We start from the raw sequence: 22895 nt of genomic DNA on the forward strand, positions 1-22895 counted from the left end.
ATAATGATAATGATAATAATAATAATAATAATAATAATAATAATAATAATAATACAGTTGTTTTTTTTAAGTGATTTGATTTATTTCATTTAGCCATTGAGCTGAAGGAACTAAGCAGGAACTTGCATACTTATCTGGAAATAATAAACAATTACACCACTCCTAACTTGAGGCCCTTTTCTCAAGAAGTGATTTGATTGCTTATAATAAAAGCTTTCATAGTTGTTTCACTTTCTTTCTAACTAAGTGACAGAAATCTTTTTATGTATTTTAAACACATCAAATTGAGTAGCAGCAATAATTTGATCCTCTTTAAAACATTGTGTTCAAAGCGTTGCAGTCAAATTCAAATAAAGGAAACCCACACGCCATGTCATGGGAAAAGTAAAACCATCAGTTTTGGGAAATCAAACCAGATTAGATGTCAGCAATTTGAGCCTCCTTACAGAGTGACGGGTTAAACTTATTTACCCCTACAACTGCTGAAGTTTGTGGTGGCACTGTGCAGCTATGGAGATCTCCAAAACCTTCAGAAAAAAACTTTGTCAATTCCTCTGAGTCTGGTAGGGAAAGGGAAGAAGATCGCTTTCTGGAAAATAATGTACACAGGAGAATACATTTTCAGTGACTTACCAATTTGTCTATGATTTGCCAATTTAGTGATCAGGAATAGAGCCCTGGCTCCTGTCTGCTAGGCTTTTATTTTATTTTTTTACTGTTGGGATGTTCGTCTTTATTATTAAAATAACTATTTTATGGCCTGAAGCAAAACAGCCTTTCAGAGCCTTTACCAGCAGCACTGATGAAATCACTTCTTCGGAAAACAGATAAGAACTGTTAATGAACAACACCCTGCGTGGGAAGATCATTGCCAAAACCACCCCATGCAAAAAAAACAAAGTAAAATAACTAAACAAACTGTTTTTCTAAAACAAGCAGGCTTACTTTAAAAACACAGAAACCCCCTATGCGTTCTTGTATGTACTTTAATCACTTTAATCCAGTCATTCTCAAACTTTCCTACTGTAGAAGCTAAAAAAAGGTTTTAAGAAAAAAAGTTTGGAATAATAAAAGTCAGCAAAAATGCATCAACAAGTTCAAATTTTAGTTTCCTTTTGAACCATACTGCACCTCACTTACACCAGCCAGAAGAAATGGAAAAAATGAAAGTGAACTTTAAGATTCTTTACATGTCTTTAATGCCCTTATTATCGCCTCATTCGATGCCTTCATCTGTCTGTTTTTGTTTCATATTATGTTTTATTATTTATAATCCATGTTTTGTCTTTTTATGAATTCTGGCAATTCATTTGCACTTGTAATAGAGAAAGGTTTTTAAGTTATGCATGTGGCACAAACATGGTCATAGATTTGTTTAGCATATTACCTTCTGTGGCTCACCTTGACTACCTGCTGACATTTGTCAGTATTTTAAAAAACAAACAAGTTCAGACACTTGCTGAAAGAGCAATGACTACACGGCTTACAGTCAGCACAACACAACAAAGCACATTGTTAAGGAGCTGTCACAATGTTTTACAACCAAAGCTCAAAACTTTGCACAAGTACAGACAACCCAACTCAGTGTTACAGTGATATTTCTATGCAGTGATGTTTTTGAAGCCACACTTTAAGTAGTCGGGTTAGAGGAGCATTGTGCAAACAGAAACTGAATAAATATAATTAATTGCTGTCATTAGAAAGTGTAAAAAAATCTTTGTATAATTTTAAAAAGTTGAAGTATTTCAGCCCAAAAACTACAATCTTTATTTTAATTCCTAACAAAGAAAATATTTTTTACAAATATGCACATTTGCTCTCTATTCTATACAGTTTCCAATTTTTCTATATTACTTGTAAATCACTTAAAATCAGTGTTTTTATTGTTTTAGCCCCCGGAACAAGTCTGTTACCCTTAGATCAGCTCAATCAGTCCAACCGTCCAGTAAACTCAAAAAATATACCTGTATACACTTGCTCTTCTAAAAATAACATTTCATGATGTATCTTGCTTTTTTTGTTGTTTTTAATTTCATTTTTATTTTCATTTTTTTTATGTCATTCATTTTATTATGTATTTTATAAAAATGTGTTATTTTTGTATTGTAAAGTATTTAAAGAACCTTGTGACTGGTTTAGAAAGGTGTTATAGGAATAAAGTTTGTTATTTTTGTATCATGAAATGCAAATACGAAAACTAAACATTAACATTAACGTTTTAATCTTGTAGGATATCCAGTGTTAATTCCAGACCAGTATGTCACTCGATCATCAACCATAGGCCAAGGACATTTCTAACTTGCATGAACAATAACCCATTATGATAAGCCCTGTGTTCTCATCAAAAATCCTTTACAAAACAGTACTCTAGAAAAATGTGACTAACAGGAGTCATCTCAGTTTCAACAAAAGAAGTTCTATTAAATTTCCCAATAATACTGCCCTGACAAAGCAAACTAAAAAAACAAGAAAACACACCTAATCCCTTTCAAGTTATTACATTTCACAAACCACTAGTGCGTCACTAGCTGTGCAGTGCGCTAAATCCATCTTAATGCCAACAAAATATATCTGGCTTAGGATGAATTAGATGTTATAGTCCAAATTCTTTAAGTAAAAATATTAAAACGTAGTGGTGTATCATCTCTGCTCAGTCTGTATTTTAGGGAGCGAAACTTGGAATACAATTTACATATCAGCAGTGCCTTTTAAAGCTGTACTTTCTTTTTTTTTATTGCCTCATCATACATCTGTCCCAAAGTCTTGAACTTTGGCCCCAAATCATCCAGATACTTAAAATCCTCTCCCATGTCGTGGAATGACAGTTTATCCAATGACTGACATATGCTGCCATCTCCTTCAAAGGCATAGCTGTGGGGTTGGTATGTTGGGTGGTCAACAACATTTCCATCAACCTCGTTACATCTCTGTGGAATTTAGAAGTCAAAAATAAATGGCTTGGCTTAATTTGTAAAACAAACAAAAAAGAGACATCACTCAGTATAGCGTTGAATTGCATTTGGTACAGCATGACTGCAGCCCTTCCACACATCATTGCTGTGCAGTCAGTGCAGTTTAATGAATGTGATCGTCAATAAAACCAAGTGCATTATAAGCCATATATACAAGGCATGCTTTGTGTGAAATAAACCTATTACCCTGTTGATATGGTCTTCAATGCGGTCAGCCGATCGAAGGCTGAAAGAACGTTGGTAAATTGATGAGCCGGCCTGCTTACAGAGAACAGGGTTGTCAGCTTTTATTGCATCATATAATGCAAATGCATAATTTTCATAGTGCTTTGTTAACATAATCACTGATTTTCAATGTTTTGTAAAATATGAAGCCACATAAGAGTACTCCTTACCCGATAGGTCTTCATTCTGTTTGAGTTCCATGTAGAGTTCATCCTCTAAAAAAACCAAAACAAATTGTTCACTGCAGACTTAAATTTACTCTGAAAATCTGTGTATATCTATCTTTTTCTTAATGCATTCTACACTGTAGCATAATATTTTAGAGATCTTTTCACACAAAGGTATTTTTTAACTGCTTCACCATCTACCCACTTTAGTAATTGAGTAATTAAATACTGAACATATAATAAAATGAAGCAAAGCTGCCATTATGTGTGTTTGTTAACATAAGAGTAAATCTGTGAGTATATTTATAAATGTTGTATTTTAATATTATATTTAATATTGGCAGTATAGAATAATAATACTTGTAATCAAACATCCTCACTAATGTTTCACTTTCTTTAAACTACTTTTAGTAGTATTTGTATGTGCGTAAAAGCTAACAAGCTAGCATGAGTTAAATATTTTATCCAAAAAAAGGTAAGGCAGTATTTTTTAACATAGGGGTTCCAGCACCCTCTTGTGGATCTAAAGTGGTAGCATGGCTATTCATCATAGAGTTTACCAGTGCCTAGTACAATTCTTTTATTACAATATGATATTATTATTATATTATATATTAAAATAATTTTATCTAGAAAATAAATAGGGTAAGGTAAACGGTTAAGAAGGAAAAGTTCTTTTTATTACAGCCATTGAGACTTACCATGCTTCTCATGCCATGGCTCCTGTAGGTTTCTTGTTGATGCATGCCTAGTGAGTGGAACTGTAGGAAAGACACAACAAAGCTAAATAAAAAAACAACAACAAGCCCTGCTCCTTTGGTCAGATTTGTGCCTTAAAGTTAAATATTTATGCCCATAATTAGGGATATATATTGTTAGGATTGTATTCATATGATACAGACACTGCTTATTGTTTACCTTTATTTATCTACACTTTTGTTGATGCTACAATGAACATTTTATTGTAAAATTAAAAGATTACATTGATAATAGCTGCTTTTAGACACTGACAAGTTCAGCCGGTCTTCATACTCGAGAGCTATGCTTGGCCCAGCATAACCATGGGTAATACCAAGTTGTTTACCTGTGATTGGCAGGACAGCTCACACGAAGTTTAGGATAGGTCAAACAAATTTGTGGTACACACTCTTGACTAGACTAGGGGTGAGTTGGCTATCCTTTATAAATGAGTTTACAAGGGTCTACAACGTTTCAGGATATGTAGCAAGTCTGTCTCCATACAGGTAGCTTTTTTTGTAAAACACATAAGGGGTGGATGAAAGCGGTTAAAAAAAGATAACTTTTCTACATGTTGCTTAATGGTCGTGGAACACATACTGTGATCCAGAACCACCTTTTTCACTTGTAAAAGGTTTGATTGTGCTCACAGTAACAAGAGTAAATGTTAATTCCCTAAAAATGTTCTCTTTCAGTCCATCAGTTTGTCTTCATTGCGGCACCTCTTGTCTGTCAGCTACATGCCAGTGAGTGTCAGAGAAGACACACCTTTCTATTCTCACATGATGTTCTTCACTCGGCAGGTACCAGGGTGTCTGCTAGTCACTCACATCTGTTTTATTATACGAATGAAATGGTTGTCATTGCCTTAACTTGCATTCAAGAATGAGTTTGATTTGGCTGTCAGATCTCCAGTGAGAGCCACGTTTAAGACAAGAAACTACAGTAGACACGTTTTTTTCGGATATAATTCTGATCTATTTAGAGAACTAAAAAAAAATCAAAAAATCAAAAATACACTGTTCACTTCAAGATTATTGTTTCAATCCTTATTCAACATTCCTCTCACTTCAAGTAAATAAGCAATGTACACTGAACATATAATAAAGTGCATATATTATATAATTAAAAAATCTAATAAAGTATTTGCAGAATATAGCCAAACATCCTCTACTTTTTTTAACTTCACCTTTTTCCATAAAGTCAGCACTGTCATACATGACTCTTCCCACCCATTGTACAACTCATTTTAACCCCGACTTCTAAGCATTTAAAGAAGTGCTTAGAATTGATGCTTGTTCTGAGTTTATGAGATAATTTGTGCTAGAGAAAAAATTTGAATGCTTTTGGAAAGAAGAGAAGATGAGCTTCATTTTTGGTGTATCACGGTATAATAAAACATTTACAAAGCACTGCTGTCTGGAGACAAACAGAAAAGTGAGCTCTGCATAGTAGATTTTACCATGTGCATTTTACCATAATTGCTCAACCTTTTTGGACCTTTTTGGGCTATAGCGGAAATTCAAAAGCTTTATCATCAGGGAGCAATAAGTAATTTTGTCAAGGGACTTGTAATTGATGCTATACTTTAGGACCAAGCAGTCTGACACAAGAATCTGTTTAATAATGGTCCTCAGTACCCATCCCAAAGCTTAATTATCATGTACACTTAAAATAAACAAAAGAAAATATTTTAAAAAGCTTTACTCACCATGGTAGACGCTGAGCTGTTGTACCCATTTATGTCATATGGTCCTTCTGTATCAATCTGGGATAGATAATTGAGCAGAAGAGGTTAATTAAGCATTGAATTCAGAAAATATTCAAGTTTTATAAAAAATGTTTTAAGTTGAATTACTTTTCAATTAAAAACATCTCAACAGATTTGAAAATGAGAATGTATCTATAGCACCTTCTTCTAAATAATAAAACTTTATGCTTTCTTAAGTGCTCACAAACTTCCCAAAACTGTATATTCATTGGTACAGAAATCAATTCCTACCTGTAGCTTACACTTAAAGACCACCATAGAGATTCACAACTTAATGCAGCAAATATGATCAGTACATCTAAAAATGAAGAAGCTGTTCCAACTTGTCTTCTCTATGATGTGCTCACACTTTTTAAACGTTTACCTTGCAGACTGTATGCAAACTTTTTCCTGTATACACAGCATACATTTTAACCACTGCCTTACATACCTGTCTGTCATCAAAGAAAAATATGATAACAACTGGATTATAGCTGCCATTCATTTTAAGCAGGATTAACTGACACATTTTGGCTTCTCTCCTGATGTCTTTAACTACACTATGACTGTGTCCAAATTGGCACAACTGATGTCTCCTTTGGAAAAAAAAATCCTTCACCAAAAAAGAAAGAAAGTGTCAGAGTTGAGAGGTTGATCACCTGCATGGTATCCATCTGACCATTTGTCACTGCCATATTATCTACTTGTGACGGGACGAAATTGGGCTCGGTCTGAAGGAAAGAGAGAATATTAAAAAACATGTTTTGCTTGGTGGAGAAATATAGCACACCGTTGTCTTGAATTTACACGCACAGAACATGACAAACCCACCATGCATGGAGAGCACCCTCCTTCTTGATTGTACTGGATTAGAGTCTGATTGCCCTCATCTTGTGGCAAAATCTTATCTGGTCCAAACTTGCAGAAAAATGCAATTAGAAGCACTGCAGACACACATGAAACAAATGCTAAGAACACAGTGTGCATCTTGTCTTTGTGTTTTATTGAACTGTCATTGCCATGGGTACCAGAAGGTCTCCCAAGTACATTAAAGTTGGTTGGGAAAGCAGAAGAGCCGAGTCTTCCTTATGAACAACAGATGTGACTGTGGTTGTACTAAGGAGTTCTAAAAGTGTAACTGTCTGATTGGGTTATTCCTAAAAATTAAAGCATTTCTTACAGTAAAACTGAAAATTGAAAACAAAAAGGTTTTGCGGTCAACACTTGTGTATTAATGCTAATACAGATTTTTTTTTTTACCTTCAAAAACACAGGAGACTATAATCTTATTAGAATTTATAATAGCTCAGTTTTGTCTTCTCACTGATTTTAATACTCACACAAAAATGCAAGCAATCCAATAATAACCAACCCAATGCCAGCTGGTCCAAGACGGGTTGAAAGCGGCTCTCTGTCGCGACAAACATCATTTTCATCACACTGACACACGGTCAATTGCAGAGTGTCAAGTCCAGCTATGCCCTGTTGGTCCATAATCACCAAGGGAATGGAATAGTTAAGATAAGGAAGTGTCTTCTGGCTAACAAGAGATACTTCCTCACCTGTGTGGGGTGAGAAAACAGCATGGGGGTTTGTGGCTTTTTCCCAGAAATGTTTGTTTAATATAGAAATGAGGGTTAACATATATCTAAATGTACCAACCATAGTCAGGTTCTATTTTCCACTGTTGCTTTTGTGTTTCATCCCCCAGAGTAAAGTGGAAGGGTCCACTGTAAGGAATGGCATCTAGGTCCTTTGCATGCACCTTGACCTTGTTAACCTTGTTTCCACACATGACAGCGCTGTTGTTGACCAGTTTAGGAGTATTGTCATTGATGTCCGTCAGGTGGATCCTGACAGTGCATGTGCTCGTGGCTGGAGGCTGACCTTTGAAACCACAGCAAAATAAAAAAAAATTGCTTTGTTATTCCAAAGATTTGTTTAAGAAATTATCCAATTTATTTTAACAATAGTAGAGCTTCTGTGTACCATCATCTATGGCAGCTATGACGACTGTGTAAACATTCTCGTCATCAACAAATCGTGACTCTCTGTCCATCCTCTTAGTTGATTTGATTTCTCCTGTTTTGGTATCAATGGCCACCCAGTCAGCTGGATCTGTTAGGAGCACATACCTAAAGAGTAATCAGAGAGTGGTGCAGAACATATTAGACGAAAATACTGAGTTTTAGCTTGTGGAAACCAAAGTTGTAGCTTTTTGTGTACTGCACTGCAAAGGGCGTTACTCCCTCAGTAGCCATTTCTAACTTAATCATGTTATGCTTCACTGTGACACCTACTGGCCTTGCAGTGGTAAGGCCACTGTTGTATAGGCTTATTTTCTGATAATCTATATGACCAGGTGTCAATAAAGACATGATTAGCTTGGGATAGCTACCATATCTTGTTGCTTATCACGCTTTGCAGGATCTGTTTTTTCTTTCAAGAAAGAAGAAGAAATAAAAGGGTTTAAATAAAACCCTTGTCAGTCTATATTTTATGTTGTAGCTTACAGGCAGAATGAAAAATCTTGGATTCACATTAGACTCAATCAATGAGATTATCATGAACTACAGTACAGTATAACTCAAATTAAGTCAACTGACCCAACCTTTATGTCAAGAAGTGTTATTGCTGAGGAGATTTGGGCCACTTGGGGTTTGTTCTATAAACATAGCAGATTTAGTCATGATTTAGTAACTGAGTATTATCAATAATCAATGCCGCAGAGTTTTACTGGCACAAATGCAATTTTATTGGCCTGTAAAAAACGTATATATATTATTATTTGTAAATATTAATGCAGTTTTATTAATATTTTATTTTATTTCACTTTAAATCAGAAAAATGATGTTACGCAAGCCTTGAAATATGCTTCTAGATATGTTTCTACTGCAAGTCTATTCTTAGGCACAAATGTGGGTGAAGCACTCAGGTTTACATGGGGACAACTGAGCGCTACACAGCCGAGTGTTATCAAAGAAAAAATTTGTGTTGAGGATTTTTTATAATTGAGTTATTCGAATGACTCAAAGAATCATTGCAGCCCTTATATATTTATGTCAATCAAAATAAGCTTTGTAGAAAGGTTGTAGACACCCTACCTGATAATATTAGAGTCGACATCATGAACCTTTGGCTTGAACAGCACCTTTCCTGGCTCTGCTTCCTCCTTCAAGTGCATGTCATCTATAGCTTTTTCAAACTCTGGTGGATCGTTGGTATCAATCATTTTTAGAGTGACATTGGCTCTGTCTGTAGGTGGATTTGTGCCAGCACAAACAAATATGTCTTCAATGTTTTTTACTCCAATCTGCAGGTTTATTGAAGTTGTGCGTTCAAAATTTTTTTTCTGAAACACACAACACGTACACACACAAACAACTTTTATTAAATGCTGATACAGTTTTTGTGATAAAACATTAGTGGACTAGTTCTTCCCAGAGTAAAATAATAAAGTTTTTAATCCAAGTGAGAAAAGCAGAATTACCTTGACAATACTCAGGACACCTTCATTTGTTTCTGGATCAGTTTCAATTTTGTAGATTCCTTCTTCATTCCCTGCAATAATGGAGTACTTGGCACGCCATGCATCAGTGTTTGGAGTGTCTTTATCCTCCACAGCAACTCTCAAAACATTAGCAATGGTCTCCATTTCTATTGCTTCACCGTTGTACTAAAAAGAAGGAAAAATTTCAAACGTTTAATATGTGCGTCTGTTAAAAAGCACTTTTAGTAAGTAAAATAATTGGTACCTGTCTCTGCTTAAATCTTGGTTGGTGAGTGTTCGCATCGACAATGTTCAGGGTAACAACAGCAGTAGAGGACTGAGTCTTTGGCTTTGTTCCACGATCTTTTGCTTGTAAGACGATGGTATACTTTGTTGCTTTCTGAAACATATAAATATATTTGAGATATTTGAAAATTCTACATGTTTATTTGCATGTACATTAACTTTTCAAAGATTAAGCAAGAATATCGCAATAAATCTCACATCATAGTCAAAGCATCCTTTTAAGGTGAGTTTGGCCAGTCCTCCTGGAAGTTGCTGCACAGCAATTTTGGGCTCTGCTGGAGTCTGTGAAACCATCGTGATGTTAAATTCAGAGTTGGCTGTGTTCTCCTTATCTTTGTCTGTGACCACCAGGGTAACTGGCAAAAGGCCTGAAGTTGGGTAAAGACAAACAAGGAGAGTTGGAGAGTAAATGTGGGATAAAGAAAAGGTTTTCAGTCAGGAAAACATAACTATAGAACTATGTAGTATGATTATAGTAAGATGAAATATGAGACTTTGGTTTGAAATGATTCTATATTCTCAAAGAGTCTTAATATCATTTGTTTTATTTTTTTAGTGTTTGAAATAGAAAATGTGCACACTATGAGTTATTTACCACACCGTATACTCACTTCCTTGTATATTTTCTTTTACATTAACTGTTACTTCAGGAAAAGAGAACTTGGGTGGATTATCATTTATGTCTTGTATTTCAACATCAAATGCTAGTTCCTTGTCTAGTTGTTCACCCGTATTTCTGTCCAAGACATCAAAGTTAATCTGTGGATAAAAAAAGACGCATCACTTAAAAAGCATCAATATCAGTTGCGTTTATTGTCAGAGGAATTTATATTCCAGTATTAGCTCACATGGTAAAGTGGCTTTTGCTCCCTGTCCACTTTTTTATGTGCAAAGACGGCTCCAGTGTTTTCATTGATGGTAAACACGTCCGGCACACCTTCACCACTTAAACGGAACCTAAAGTCTTTCCCCTGAGTCTTGTCGTTATACATCTAGTCAAGATACAATCAGGCTGTTAATTTTTGCATATTAGATTTGTCTATAGTCACCAGTCATATCATTTATCAGTATCAGTTATTTCTTTCATATAATTTCCTTACCACTGAAATCTCCATGGGGTACTGTCCATCCTTCTCTTCTTCTAATTCAATTGTAGATAAGACCCATCTTCTTTTGGAACGCACCAGGAGATCCTGATAAGGCCAAAATATGGACCAAACTTTACACCAGCTTTGTTTTCTACAGAAAGTTATTTTACAAAAATAGCCTTAACAAACAGATAACGTAAAAATTATGTTTACCCTTTTGGAAGGGCTGCTGTACTTGCTACCATAACAATCTGCCACGGCTGCTGCAGCAACCTATATGCAACAGGAAAACATTGCTGTGAGATTCAGTTGCTGTAGCAAACTTCAGTGTGCACTGGGACAGAAACTCAGGTCTCCCTTCTATCACAAAACAAATATACACAGGAGTCCCTTCACACATATGGGGAAGTCAGTTTCTTGTTCAAATTAATCTGCATGTTAATAAGAAAAACAGAATCATTTGTACAAGTATTGGAGAAGGAACTCATGATGAATGTCTCAGTGAATAATAAGATGTTGTTTTTTTATGACAGCCTGATGACAAATTAACAGTAATGAGTGGGAAGTGATCATTATTTAATCAACTCCTGCAATTCTAACATAATTCATGAAGTATAATTGCATTGAACTAATGATTTTCAGGTGAACATCTGTAGCATTGTGTAACTGCGGGCCATAAGTGACTTGAAATGAAACCTTGTCTCTTCTTTCTTGCTCTCTTCCTTCCCTGCCTTTACAGACTTCCTCTGCTCAAAAGCCATTGCTAAGTTACTGTTAAGGGCACATATAGACAGCTAAAATAGTAAATAAATCATTAACTTGAGCACAAACAGCAGTCCCAGTGCTTAATGTTAACAGTTATAATCCTAAAGTTAAGACAGGTCAAAACAGGTTAATGATAAGGAGAACCTATAGTCCTATGTCGGGACATGCAGAGATCTTCACACACAAAATAAATATCATCAGAGGTGGGAAGTAACAAAGTGTAAATACTTCGTTACTGTACTCATGTACAGACTACTTTTTACTTTTACTGCCTGCATTTTTAAACAAGTGTCTATACTTTCTACTCCTTACATTTTCAAAGCAGCTTTAGCACATTTGAGTGGGTTATTATTTTGTCTCTGTGACCCTTCAAACATCAAACCGATTTGACCCTAAACAGAAACACATGAGTGGCAGTCCTGTTCAATCACCAGAGGATGTTGCATAAAAAGAGATGACGTGTACCAAATTTACGGGTTAAAAGTAGACCGGTGCTTTTTGTTTTTGTTTTTGCCACAACACCGGAACAACAGCAGATCTACGGAAGTCATGTTTGTGGTACTTTGGCATCGAAGCTAGCCCTACAGAAGAGGAGTGAATATACAGGGAGTGATTTTTGTGTTTTGTGTCTTTGTTGGTTGCTCTAATGTGTTTAACATATCTACAAATGAATACTGACATTACTTTTATAGAGAATAAAGGTGACCTTGGTTCTTGCAACCTGTAGAAACTATTACACAGCCTCACCATATGGCTTAGAACAAATGACATTTTTAAGTATTAGTTTAGTTTGGGTTGTTCATGATGCTTATTTTCACTAGGGATCACACACAAAAACAGATGTCTCATATATGGCAGCATCTGAACAGGGACTCAAACAAACAATTTGCAGATTACTAGTAAGGTGTACCAACCTCTGGTCTTCATCTTGTTCAGGTTGCTGTGTAACTGCTATAGTTGCACAAGCTGCACACCCTAGCACACAACCATGAGCCCCACGAAAGTGTATAAATCCCCAACAACTCTGTTACAGATACTGGCACAATACACAGTATTTTACTGAGAGATGACAGGAACTGTTGGGTGGAGCTGGCAAGAGGGGAGCTCTAGGGTCACTGCATACTACCTTGACCAAAGCCTTTCAATGAGGCCCTACTTATACATATATATATATCTGTATCTATCTATCGATATATAATCAAAAGTTTAAGACCACTTGAAAAATGGCAACAACAAAAAAATTGCATGGCTGGATCTTAACGAGGTTCCAAGCAGGGCTTCAACCAGTGTTGCCAACTCCTCAGTAAGGAAAATCACTATTGGCTGTCCTAAAAGTCGCTAGAAGTTGCTAAATTACGTCATTGTCATCTAATTAGCATAATTGGTCATGCTAATGTAATTGTAACCTGTTGGAGAGAGAAATAACATCGTGGAAGAGACATAAAGTCAGTAAAAAAAAAAAAAAAGCAAGAAAAAAAAACGTCTTAAATGCATTTATAATTTATTTAGAACTACAAATTAAATTTCTTTTAGCAATTATTGTCGACTGCGTTACGGTCAGTGCGGGAGCAGCGGCTTGGCTCATGCGCGATTCATTTGCAGTTTGGACGCATAGGTGTGAACATCTCCTGCCCTAATAGCAGCTGGGGGAGGGCTATCCTCGGCCTGTGAGCGCTTTGGCACGGGCAGGGTGCCCAAAAGTACCCAAAATTTGTTGAAGTCATTTATATCAATATTTTCTGGATTTTTTTTTCTGAATGAAGAATAATCATCTGACAAACATGCAGTATTATAGCATTTAGTTTACCAAGTGCAGATGACAGGACATATATTATGTTATTAGCTACTAAATAAAATAGTAAATAATTAAATGAGCTTCAGACAATAATAGGAAGGTCTGTAGGCTAGTACATATAGTACGATGGATGAACCAGGGAGTGAGCATATAGGTGTGTGAGCAAATAGCTTCTTAAATGATTGTTTTTCCCACAACAGAAACTAAATATACTGCAAAGTAAATTTAAACACCTAAAGCACCTGAGCACCTAAAGGCTTATTCACCGAATACACTGTGTTAAAGTTCATAGTCCACAAGCTGTAACAACACTGCATAGAACAAGTTCTGCTTGCGTTGCTCATCTATCTCTTGTGAACGGATGGGAACTTATACATTAACAGAAGCTAAATGCTCTATGCAGGTTAATGTAACCTGAAAATATCATTAGATATAATACAAATAAACATTACAGAAAAAATATCAAACATTGAAATTGATGTTTATCTTCAGTGGTGAATACAATTATCTTTTTTGGGTTTAACAATAAGAATAAGAAAAAGAATAACAATAAGAATTTATAAGACAATCCCTTATCAATACTGAAGATTATTAAAAAGGTTGTACTCACCAACAGAAAAAGGGAGATCCTCATCTTGCTCTACACTCCTTGATATCCTCTGCTGGAGTGCTCTAAGTTTCAAAAACAGCTTGACTAGGAGTGCGGGAAAGCCCTGCCCACAGCTGCTGTAGAGAGCAGATTGGCTGACTTTCCAGTCTACACAGACCTGCGTCTTCATGCTGTACTATTTGATGTATCAGGGTGCAATAAATGTATTTTTTTTCCAGTTTTGTGCAGTAAAAGACCAGTTGGTTTTGTATTATGCATCCCATAAATGTGCCTGTATAAATGTCCTTCATGAGAGAATGTATAAGCTACTGTGAGTTTTTAGTCTGTGGGTGTGCTTCGCAGCTCAGGTGTACATCCCTCCAGCTCTACAGCTCAGGTTACCGTGTTTTATTTATGCGCGGCCTACATCATATGCAAATGAAGTTTGACTCCACAGATCCTTCAGCTTAGTCGCTTTGAGAACCTTTTAACCACACAGGTAAAAGTAGCTTCACTTATACTCAGTCAGTGATATGTTACACACACTCTGTATGTGCCTTCTCTACCTGCGTATTCCTATAATTCCTAAATATTTAGTACTGAAGCTTTGCAGTTCTTTTCAGACTCAGAGTCAGTGGATTTGAATTGTAATTAACAGTTATTATCATATAATCCTTGACTAATGGTAACTGTGTCCACCTTGCCAAAGGCAATGCTTTTTGGCAGGTTTTGGAGGTATTAGTTTTGGCTTCCACAAAGTTGCAGGTAAACAGTTCCCGCTGACTAAGCCTGGTTATTAAAATGACGCATCTGTATTTAAGGAGGTGAGCCACATCTAAAAAAATAAATTTGGATGGTGATTCACTACTTTAACACGGAATCAAATTACTTCGTCACTGATGTTTAACACATAATTTATTAAACTGATATATGAATACTGCTATGTTCTTGAATACTGTTTTCTCTCTCCCATGGGCTTTGTTTTGTCCCGTCTCCCTATATATGTATATTAGGGGTGCAACGATATTCGTATCGATATTGAACCGTTCGATACAGTGCTTTCGGTTTGGTACGCATATGTATGAACAATACAAAATTTTTAATTTATTTTATCAACTTTCCTTCTGACGATGCTGTCTGTGTTGAGCGCTCAGTGGATCTGCGCTAGACAGTGCAGCCTAGGTGGAGTGATCGAACGCAGATTCACTGAGCGCAGGGCAAGCTAGCCAGACAGGAGAGATGTGGCGTTGGAACTATTTTGGTTTTCATGTGACGTATGACCCTGAAGGTAAGCGCGTCATGGACAAAAGTAAAAGAGTATGTTGGATGTGCCACGCAATGCTCAATTACATTGGTGGGAACTAGTGCGTTAGCGCAGTTAGCTCGTTAACGTGCTGGCCGTCCAGCCCCAAGCACTGGGCGATCCGCGGTAGATTTGCCGTGTTGTGGTGTTAAAATCATTTCAGATTAACGCTGACAGCACTAGTGGGAACACAACGAATGTGACTGCACATTTACTCCGACATCATCCTAGTGCAAAGACAAGTGGAAGCAGACAAAAACAACAAGCACACATGGTACAAACTTTACCCGAGTCATTTAGACAGCCGTTAGCACATGATTCTCCTTATGGGGACCTGATATGTTTAATATGCTGCCCAGAAGAAGCGTATAGTATAGCTTTTATTTTGGAAAGAGCCATTTCTCTGTAAAAACTCTCTTTTCCAAAGATGAGTGATTCCTCAATCAGATAGATTTATGTTTTTTATTACTTTGTTGTTTCAGCAACATTAAATTTAAAAACTGTACTTTTGAGTTAAAATATATATTTATAATTTTAATAAATGACAAATTAAAAGGCATGAACATTTTTTTTGTATCGAAAAAATATCGAACCGTGACACCAAAGTATCGAACCGAACCGAACCGTGAATTTTGTGTATCGTTGCACCCCTAATGTACATGTATACAAACTTGAATTGAATTGAAATTGAATAACTCTGTGTACTTGTACTTGTGTTGTATAAATTAAAGGGATAGAGAAGCTAAATCAGAAAAAAATTACATTAAATGGGCCCTAGTGTAACTTGACCACGACATCCCACATATAAAAAAAAGCTTCCAGATGTGTTGTTTCTTTGTTTTTTTAAAAGAAAAATATTTTAAAAGTACACAAAATGGGCAAGTGCAACTCATATCCTGGAGCCTTCCTAAGCAACATAAAGAAGGTTCAAATTGTAAACCTTAAAACTCAGTAAAAAAGTAAAACTACCAAGCCTAAAGGAGTACATTGATAGACTGATGCCACTACCAAATGACACGTGGCCACTAAAGAAAGAAAACTAAATTCTTTAATCTCTAAAATCTACGGAGGAGGTAAAGGTCTGGCAGCTTTTACTATCAGAGTTATGATCTGAATGCTCTAGTTGTGCCAAATACATTTTGCTTTTCCATCATTAGCTCTGTAAATACTCTATAGGCTTCTCTTGTTAAGATGTTTGTTTTATCTGTTATTTCAGTTATTACGTAGCAGTATGACAATCTGTAAGACAGGACAGGCTGGGAAAAAAAACGCCACACTCTTGTTTATTAACCACTTTCAGTTAATGTCAGTTAATGAGTTCTAGCTCTTTCTAACCTGTTTCAGTACACCGTGATGGGAGGGGAGGCTTTGTTTCTGTGGAATGCAAGTATGAAAGTATCTGCAGGGTTTGACACTAGCGAGGCCTGGCCCAGTGCCAATAAAAAATAGAGAGCTGCATAAATCGGTGGCTGTTTGGGCCTCCTACTACTGTTTGTAGTAGGATTGTTATGATACAGATAGTCGCTATACTGGACTATAATTTCAGAAAATTATAACTATAATTTTAACTTGTCTGTAGAACAAAAAAATACGGTGATAAAGTGTATATATGATAATATATAAATAAAAAAAGACCAGAAGTAGAGTATCTTTTCTATCGTTCCATTGTGTTCCAGTTCTAGTGACTTGGCATATTTTATACTGATCAAATAGAGTTGGCAAGGTTGCCATTGTTTCTCTCTATTTCCTGGTTGACCTTGTTTAACCTCAATCTGGCGCTGCTTTGGAGAAACATAGAACTTTTTAGACAACAATAATTGAGTTGTCTTAGTAAATTAACACTGTGTTGTTCAGTGCTGTGAACGTCAACTATGCATTGATTATATGTTGCAGACAAGGACAGCTTGACACCCGACAGCCAAGTAATCATTCCTGTTATACTTGGCCTGGAGTCTGCCTGGGCCACATGTGCGGCTGGTGCATTGTAATTAAAATTCTCTCGGGAGAAATCACAAAAAAACTGGCAAACATGAGGGCATCCACACGGACTCATCTGATAAAATTTATGTAACTTGGCCCCCAGTGGACCCTAGCAGACTTGTGTGCATGGAAAGTATTACCAAGGCTTTAAGCTGCTATTGAGTGAAAATCTTCCTATGAAGATTTCCAGGGATTCCTGATATATTTTAAAACATGTACACCTGTGTGAAGACATATCCGCAGAACTTCAAGATGACAGTGATTCACAAGCATTTAAAATTTCACATTTTTGCATTTTCCATAGATGAGTTTTCAACTGTAAATACCCATTCTTACATATTTATCCCTATATTTGTTTGATAACAGGAATAGTGATGATAGCGTCACAATGAGGAGGGCAAACCCCAAATCTGAAATAAAAACCTTTTTCAAAAGTTGACATCTTATCTTTTTAACAGTATGTGAATGTGTAAACCTTCCCTGAAGAAACCAAATATAGTCGTTTGTAAAACGACCTGTTCAACAAGCTTAAACATGTGGGAAAGTAATTTGCTTATTTTCATCTGCTTCCTTGCAGCCTCCACTATTTTCAACACAACCACAGCGTGCTTGCTAGGTTGTTGAACCAGACAAAATGAATTCTGGCTCTATGAAGAGTGTTGGCTGGTTAGTTGACAGATTCTTGTGAAGTTATCTGCAGGCTTACAGTAGTTGCCTCCAGAGTCTGTATATATGTATATGTGTATATGTGTGTGTGTATTCGTGGGAGCACAGTGCCAAACCTCTCCAAAAAAGTTATAGTGTAGTAAGTACTATCTTTCTAACAATACCCATACCATTATATCAAGGCAGGAAAAGGACCATAGGTGGAATGTAACAATAATGTTTACTTAAGTAACAAATAATTTACTGCAGCCCCAAACCTTTGCTTGAGTGTGAATTAGTGTTAATGTGTTAAACAAGAACCACATAGTTTAGGTGTATATATGTATTTAACTTTTATGATAACATTTAGACCATTTAATGTTATGGACATTTAGTTTTTATGTCGGTGTGTCTTTGCTCTGTATCTTGAAGTTATATTATAAGTTTATGTAAATGACATATCAACCTCCTGAGGGCTTTTTGGATGGTGTGCCATAAAGCTGTCAAAATGAGCTGAATTGAGAGAAATCCTGCTGAGGAGCTTTGTACATAAATTATATACAAACAGCCTTCATCTATGGAAAGACAGGGATATATTCTGCTCACTGCCTCTCATGATTTCTCTCTCTGAATCACACACATAGAGGTTCTCTAAACACTATATATACATTAAAGTTGAGATAGTAAGAGAAAAATAAAGCAAACAAGGAAAAAATAAATTAAAAAAAAGAATTGGGAGTTGTAGGAAAAGCTTTCTCAATAACCAATTCCAATGAAGACTCCATTTTCAGTGAGAAGGTAGTGTTATTGATATTTTTCTTGGCATCAAAATAGTGTTCACATTTGCTTAACGATTGCACCAGAGTAATTGATGCCTAACACTGTTTATCCATGGAAGAAGTTGCCCATAGTTTGGTTTTTCCGAAACCTCAACATGAACAAAGCAATCCAACAGTGCAAAACAAATTAGTCACAATCATTTTCAAAAATCTGCATGACTTTTACCAATCACTACATGTAGCACCTTGTCACACAGAGATTTGGTTAGGTGATTTTTCAAAAATGTTTCCCACTGCAGAGTCAGAACATAAAACATAAAACTCTTGGCACAAAAATGAGCTCCTCCCTTTAGACCCAAGTAACCTTAAGGCTTTTATGTTTGTCACGCAAAGATGGCTTTTACAACCTGCTGTATTTTCATGAATTGTTTTTTTTTTTGTAGTCTTCTTTTTAGTTATTTTCTCTGTCAATGAAGTTAGCTTTCTTTTTGTAATTTGTTATTCTTTCTACTATTCTGTCACTATTCTGTGACTATTAACAAATTTAACATCCCAAACCCACCTGATACAGTACAAAATTGTCAATTTTCTGATCATAATTATTGTTTGGTTGATAAGAATTATATTTACATTATCTTAAAAAAGAAGGAGTAATTAATTACATGTTCTTTAAGATTTAAGTGTGTTACAATTATGGAATTATTGGAAGAAACCACTTATAGGCTGTATTTTTGGTGCTTGCACCTATTTAGCTTCTTTCACTAAGTTGCTGAATCAGTGGATATGGTGCACAAATCTTTAAAACAAAATAGGGTTTAAATTTGAGCTATCTGTGATTCCTTGACATGATATTCAAAGCAAATTTTCATTGCTCTGGTAGTAGCCCTGCCACAAAAGATTATCTTGATAGTCGACTAGTCACCGATTATTTTTGCGATTAGTTGACTAATCAGATCATGCATAAATTGGAAGTAAAACGTACAGCTTATTGCACCAGCAGCATCTGCTCTTATATAACTATCATTATCTTACAGCTTGAAGTTTTTAAGGTATGTGCTAACTAAAAATAAAGACAAGATGACAGTTTATTAAACTTTTAATGAAATTGGCAAATTGTCTTGGTGGAGTTTAATAAACTCAGCCATCTGCTCCTTGCTATCTAAAATATAACAGGACACCGGAGTATATTCTCTATCATCTCACACTTCGGTTTTCTGTTTGATGTTTATTCAGCTGTGTGAAAACTATAACTTTAATCTCAGCCAAACTGATTTACTCAGGAACAAATAAAACACTGAAAAAAGGCAAACAATAAGATTTTTACGTTATCTAAGTGACTTATATATCGTGTTTAACTGAAGTAGCAAAAGACCGCGGGGGGTGTTCTCGCCAGCTCTAGTGAGTCTTGAACCCTGGCTAGCTATCGAGCTGGTGGGTAACAGACCTCTCCGAAATCGTCAGAGCACTTTTGCAAATATGTGATGTCTTGATAAATCGAGCAGATATATGAAGTTTACACAGCTACATTCTTGCCTGAAAATATGTTAAAAGTTTATTTTGTGACCCAGAAAGAGTAATATTAAAACTCAGTAGCTGCCGCCATTGTTGGAACATGAAATTGGCTGGGCTGCGCTATGAATTCTGGGATAGGTTGGGCCACGAAGGATACACCCAACCCATCCTTCCAATCTGGAGAAATGAAGGATGCATTTGTCGGCCGCATTTGAAGAAACCTTCAAATTTGAACAGCCTTTGTCGCTTTGCTGTAACGTAATTGGCCAACAAATGCAGCCTCCGAAGGATGAGGCCCGTGAATTTGGACACAGCTACGATACCGGAGACTGCTTCTTCTTCTTCTTTGGCATGTAACTGCAGCAGGCATGTTTGTATTGCATTGCTGTCATCTTCTGTTTTGGTCCATTATTACACTCTTAAATCCAACTACTTAGTCCTGCATCTTTTAGGATCTTACAAAGCTTCAAACAACGCGTCGACTATAAAAGTTGTCGTCGATGATTTTGATAGGTGACGTAATCATGATTCGTGATGGCTACCAGATAGGCAGCCCTATCTGGTAGCCATCTCTGTACTGTATAACAAATCAGGAATTTAACAGATCAAATGTTTAGAAGTCAAAACTTGTTTAATTGATTTTGTTTATACCGGCATTTGAGCCAGCCAACTTGACTGGAGAAGCTGGAACTTAATCAAGAGTAAACCTCGAAAACTAGTTTTTGTCTTTCAATTTCAGTAAATAACTAATTTGGCATTTGGATTCTAGTTTTACTATTCTTTTGTTTGTTTTTTTGTACAAAAAAAACATCAATTTGAAAAGTCATTATGAAAACAACAATTATATTTAAGTATTAAAAATATTATTTCATTATAGTGCTTGAGCATAAACCATAAGCTGGTGGTCAAACCATTACAAAAAAACAAAGAAAAAAGAAATCTTAGGTCATAACCTAATTTAAAACATACATGCATCTATTTTCTTCTGTTTATATACAGGGTTGCTGGTGGGCTGGAGCCTATCCCAGCTGCCAGGGGGCAAGAAGCGACTTAAAAAACTGACATGAGTATTGCCTATTGTAAAGTGCCAGTTACAATATTGTGTTTGAAAATGAAGCAAAGTGCACACAAGTTCAAACCTGCATATTAGGTTCAGTACTTGTACTTATTACTGCTATACCTGCCTCTAAAGTAGGTTGATACTGTATGAAAGAACCTGGCCTGACCTTGTCAGTTAGAAAATAGTTACACAAGACAATGCACAAATAATAAATATAAACACACAAAACCGTTTTAAGTGTTAGTCAGTGTCAGTTTAGTGAATGAAAGGTGTGGAAACAGGTATATTTGCAGCTGGTTTTATTATATATGTATTTGTAGGAGATTCCTTTTTTGAGCTCAAAGTTTCAGAAGGAGGCTTTGTAAATGAAGCACACACAAAAAGGGGTTTACTAAGGTTTGCAGCGGACATTTTGCCACAAAGAAGCATGTCTTACTTTGTACCTGATGTGGTTTTGATAGATGATAAGTAAGTGTTTATTTATTTGGAATGGGAGGAGGAGATGTAAGTGCGTAACTGGCAAAGATGGATGGAGGCTATAGCTTCAGTGCCAATAATTTGGCTCTGCCCTGTAACTCTTCATTGAGTCCTCACCCTGCATATTCAGAGCCAAGCCTAGCATATCCGTGCTCTTCAGTAAGTAGTGTCCCGATGAAGCAGACCAGAACCTACCTGAACTGAACGGTGTAAGAGAAAGGAGGGGAATCCCCTCAGCCTCACATAGTCTCACACAGCCTGTAGAAAAAACATGCACATGGCACAGTAGTGATATCTTCATTAACATATGGATAAGCTGAGAATTAATGGTAAATGTTATATTTTCTTCAAGACAACATAAAAGTCAGCTATTACAGACAATTTAAGGTTTATACCGTGGAATAGTTTGTAATAACGCAACTCCTCTCTTAGTTTATCAGGAGAAGATCCAGATGATTTACACAGAGGACAGCAGTCCCCAGCACCTTTTAAAAAAAGAATAGTTATCCTTGTATCAAAAACGTTGATTTACCTTCAGCATCTTCTTGTATATATGATTTGTCTGTATTTCTTTTGGCGTGCTTTTATGCATTCATTTTGTTAGTATGTTACTCTCGCCAAATTTGGTCTATTCATTTTTGGCTGTCTTCGTTACTGGATCACCCACAGAACTCTCCACTCCCATTTGTGAAACTCAAACTAGCAGCAATTTGCCCTGCTTTGAAAGTGTGGCTCCTTAAACTCTGGGCAGGAGTTAAGAATTTTCCCTAAAAGTGTGTGACGTCTGTAAAAGCTGGTTGAAATGGGCTGGAATGAGCTTATTATATTATATTATTATAGCCAGTATTGGAAGTCAGAACCTGACAAACAATGTAGTGGGTAGAGGGTGTTTTATTCTTATACATTAAAATACGTCATTTAGGTTGGTGGTGCATTGAAGGCCCACCATAGCAGTGCTGTTGTTAGTCTACTTAAAACCCACAGGGTATTACACAGAAAACATGAGCAATGGATGGAGTCGACAAAAGTAGTCAGAATGTGGTTAATAGTGAAGGATTGACTGTGATTCCCACAAGCTATGTGGTTTACAGCTACATGTTATAGTGTGTTGCTTTTAAGCAGTTCAGCAAAAACGCTGCTTGTCACGATGATGGGCAAAACAAAGAAGCCACAGATAGCAGTTGCTTCTATGAAAGGTGATCCAAAACAAATTTGTCAAACTGGTTGAACTAGAAAGCTAGAAAGCTAGCTGCT

General features: G+C 36.2%; 1 protein-coding gene across 1 annotated transcript; it reads right to left on the minus strand.

Moving 5' to 3' along the window:
* Positions 1-2080: 2080 nt before the first annotated feature.
* Positions 2081-13956, minus strand: cdh26.1 (cadherin 26, tandem duplicate 1). The gene is made up of 18 exons (XM_013910472.1): positions 13907-13956; positions 10950-11009; positions 10749-10841; positions 10497-10640; positions 10260-10407; positions 9847-10016; positions 9608-9742; positions 9343-9528; positions 8957-9204; positions 7842-7987; positions 7515-7739; positions 7193-7414; positions 6684-6796; positions 6512-6583; positions 5814-5870; positions 4066-4125; positions 3159-3230; positions 2081-2927 (listed from the first exon to the last, which is right to left on the minus strand). Exons 1-18 carry the CDS (start codon positions 13928-13930, stop codon positions 2709-2711), a joined length of 2394 nt encoding a protein of 797 aa, XP_013765926.1. The 5' UTR covers positions 13931-13956; the 3' UTR covers positions 2081-2708.
* Positions 13957-22895: the final 8939 nt, after the last annotated feature.

This window comes from Pundamilia nyererei, unplaced genomic scaffold, assembly GCF_000239375.1.
Source record: "Pundamilia nyererei isolate P.nyererei 1_Seehausen unplaced genomic scaffold, PunNye1.0 scaffold00044, whole genome shotgun sequence".
NCBI classification, from domain to species: domain Eukaryota; kingdom Metazoa; phylum Chordata; class Actinopteri; order Cichliformes; family Cichlidae; genus Pundamilia; species Pundamilia nyererei.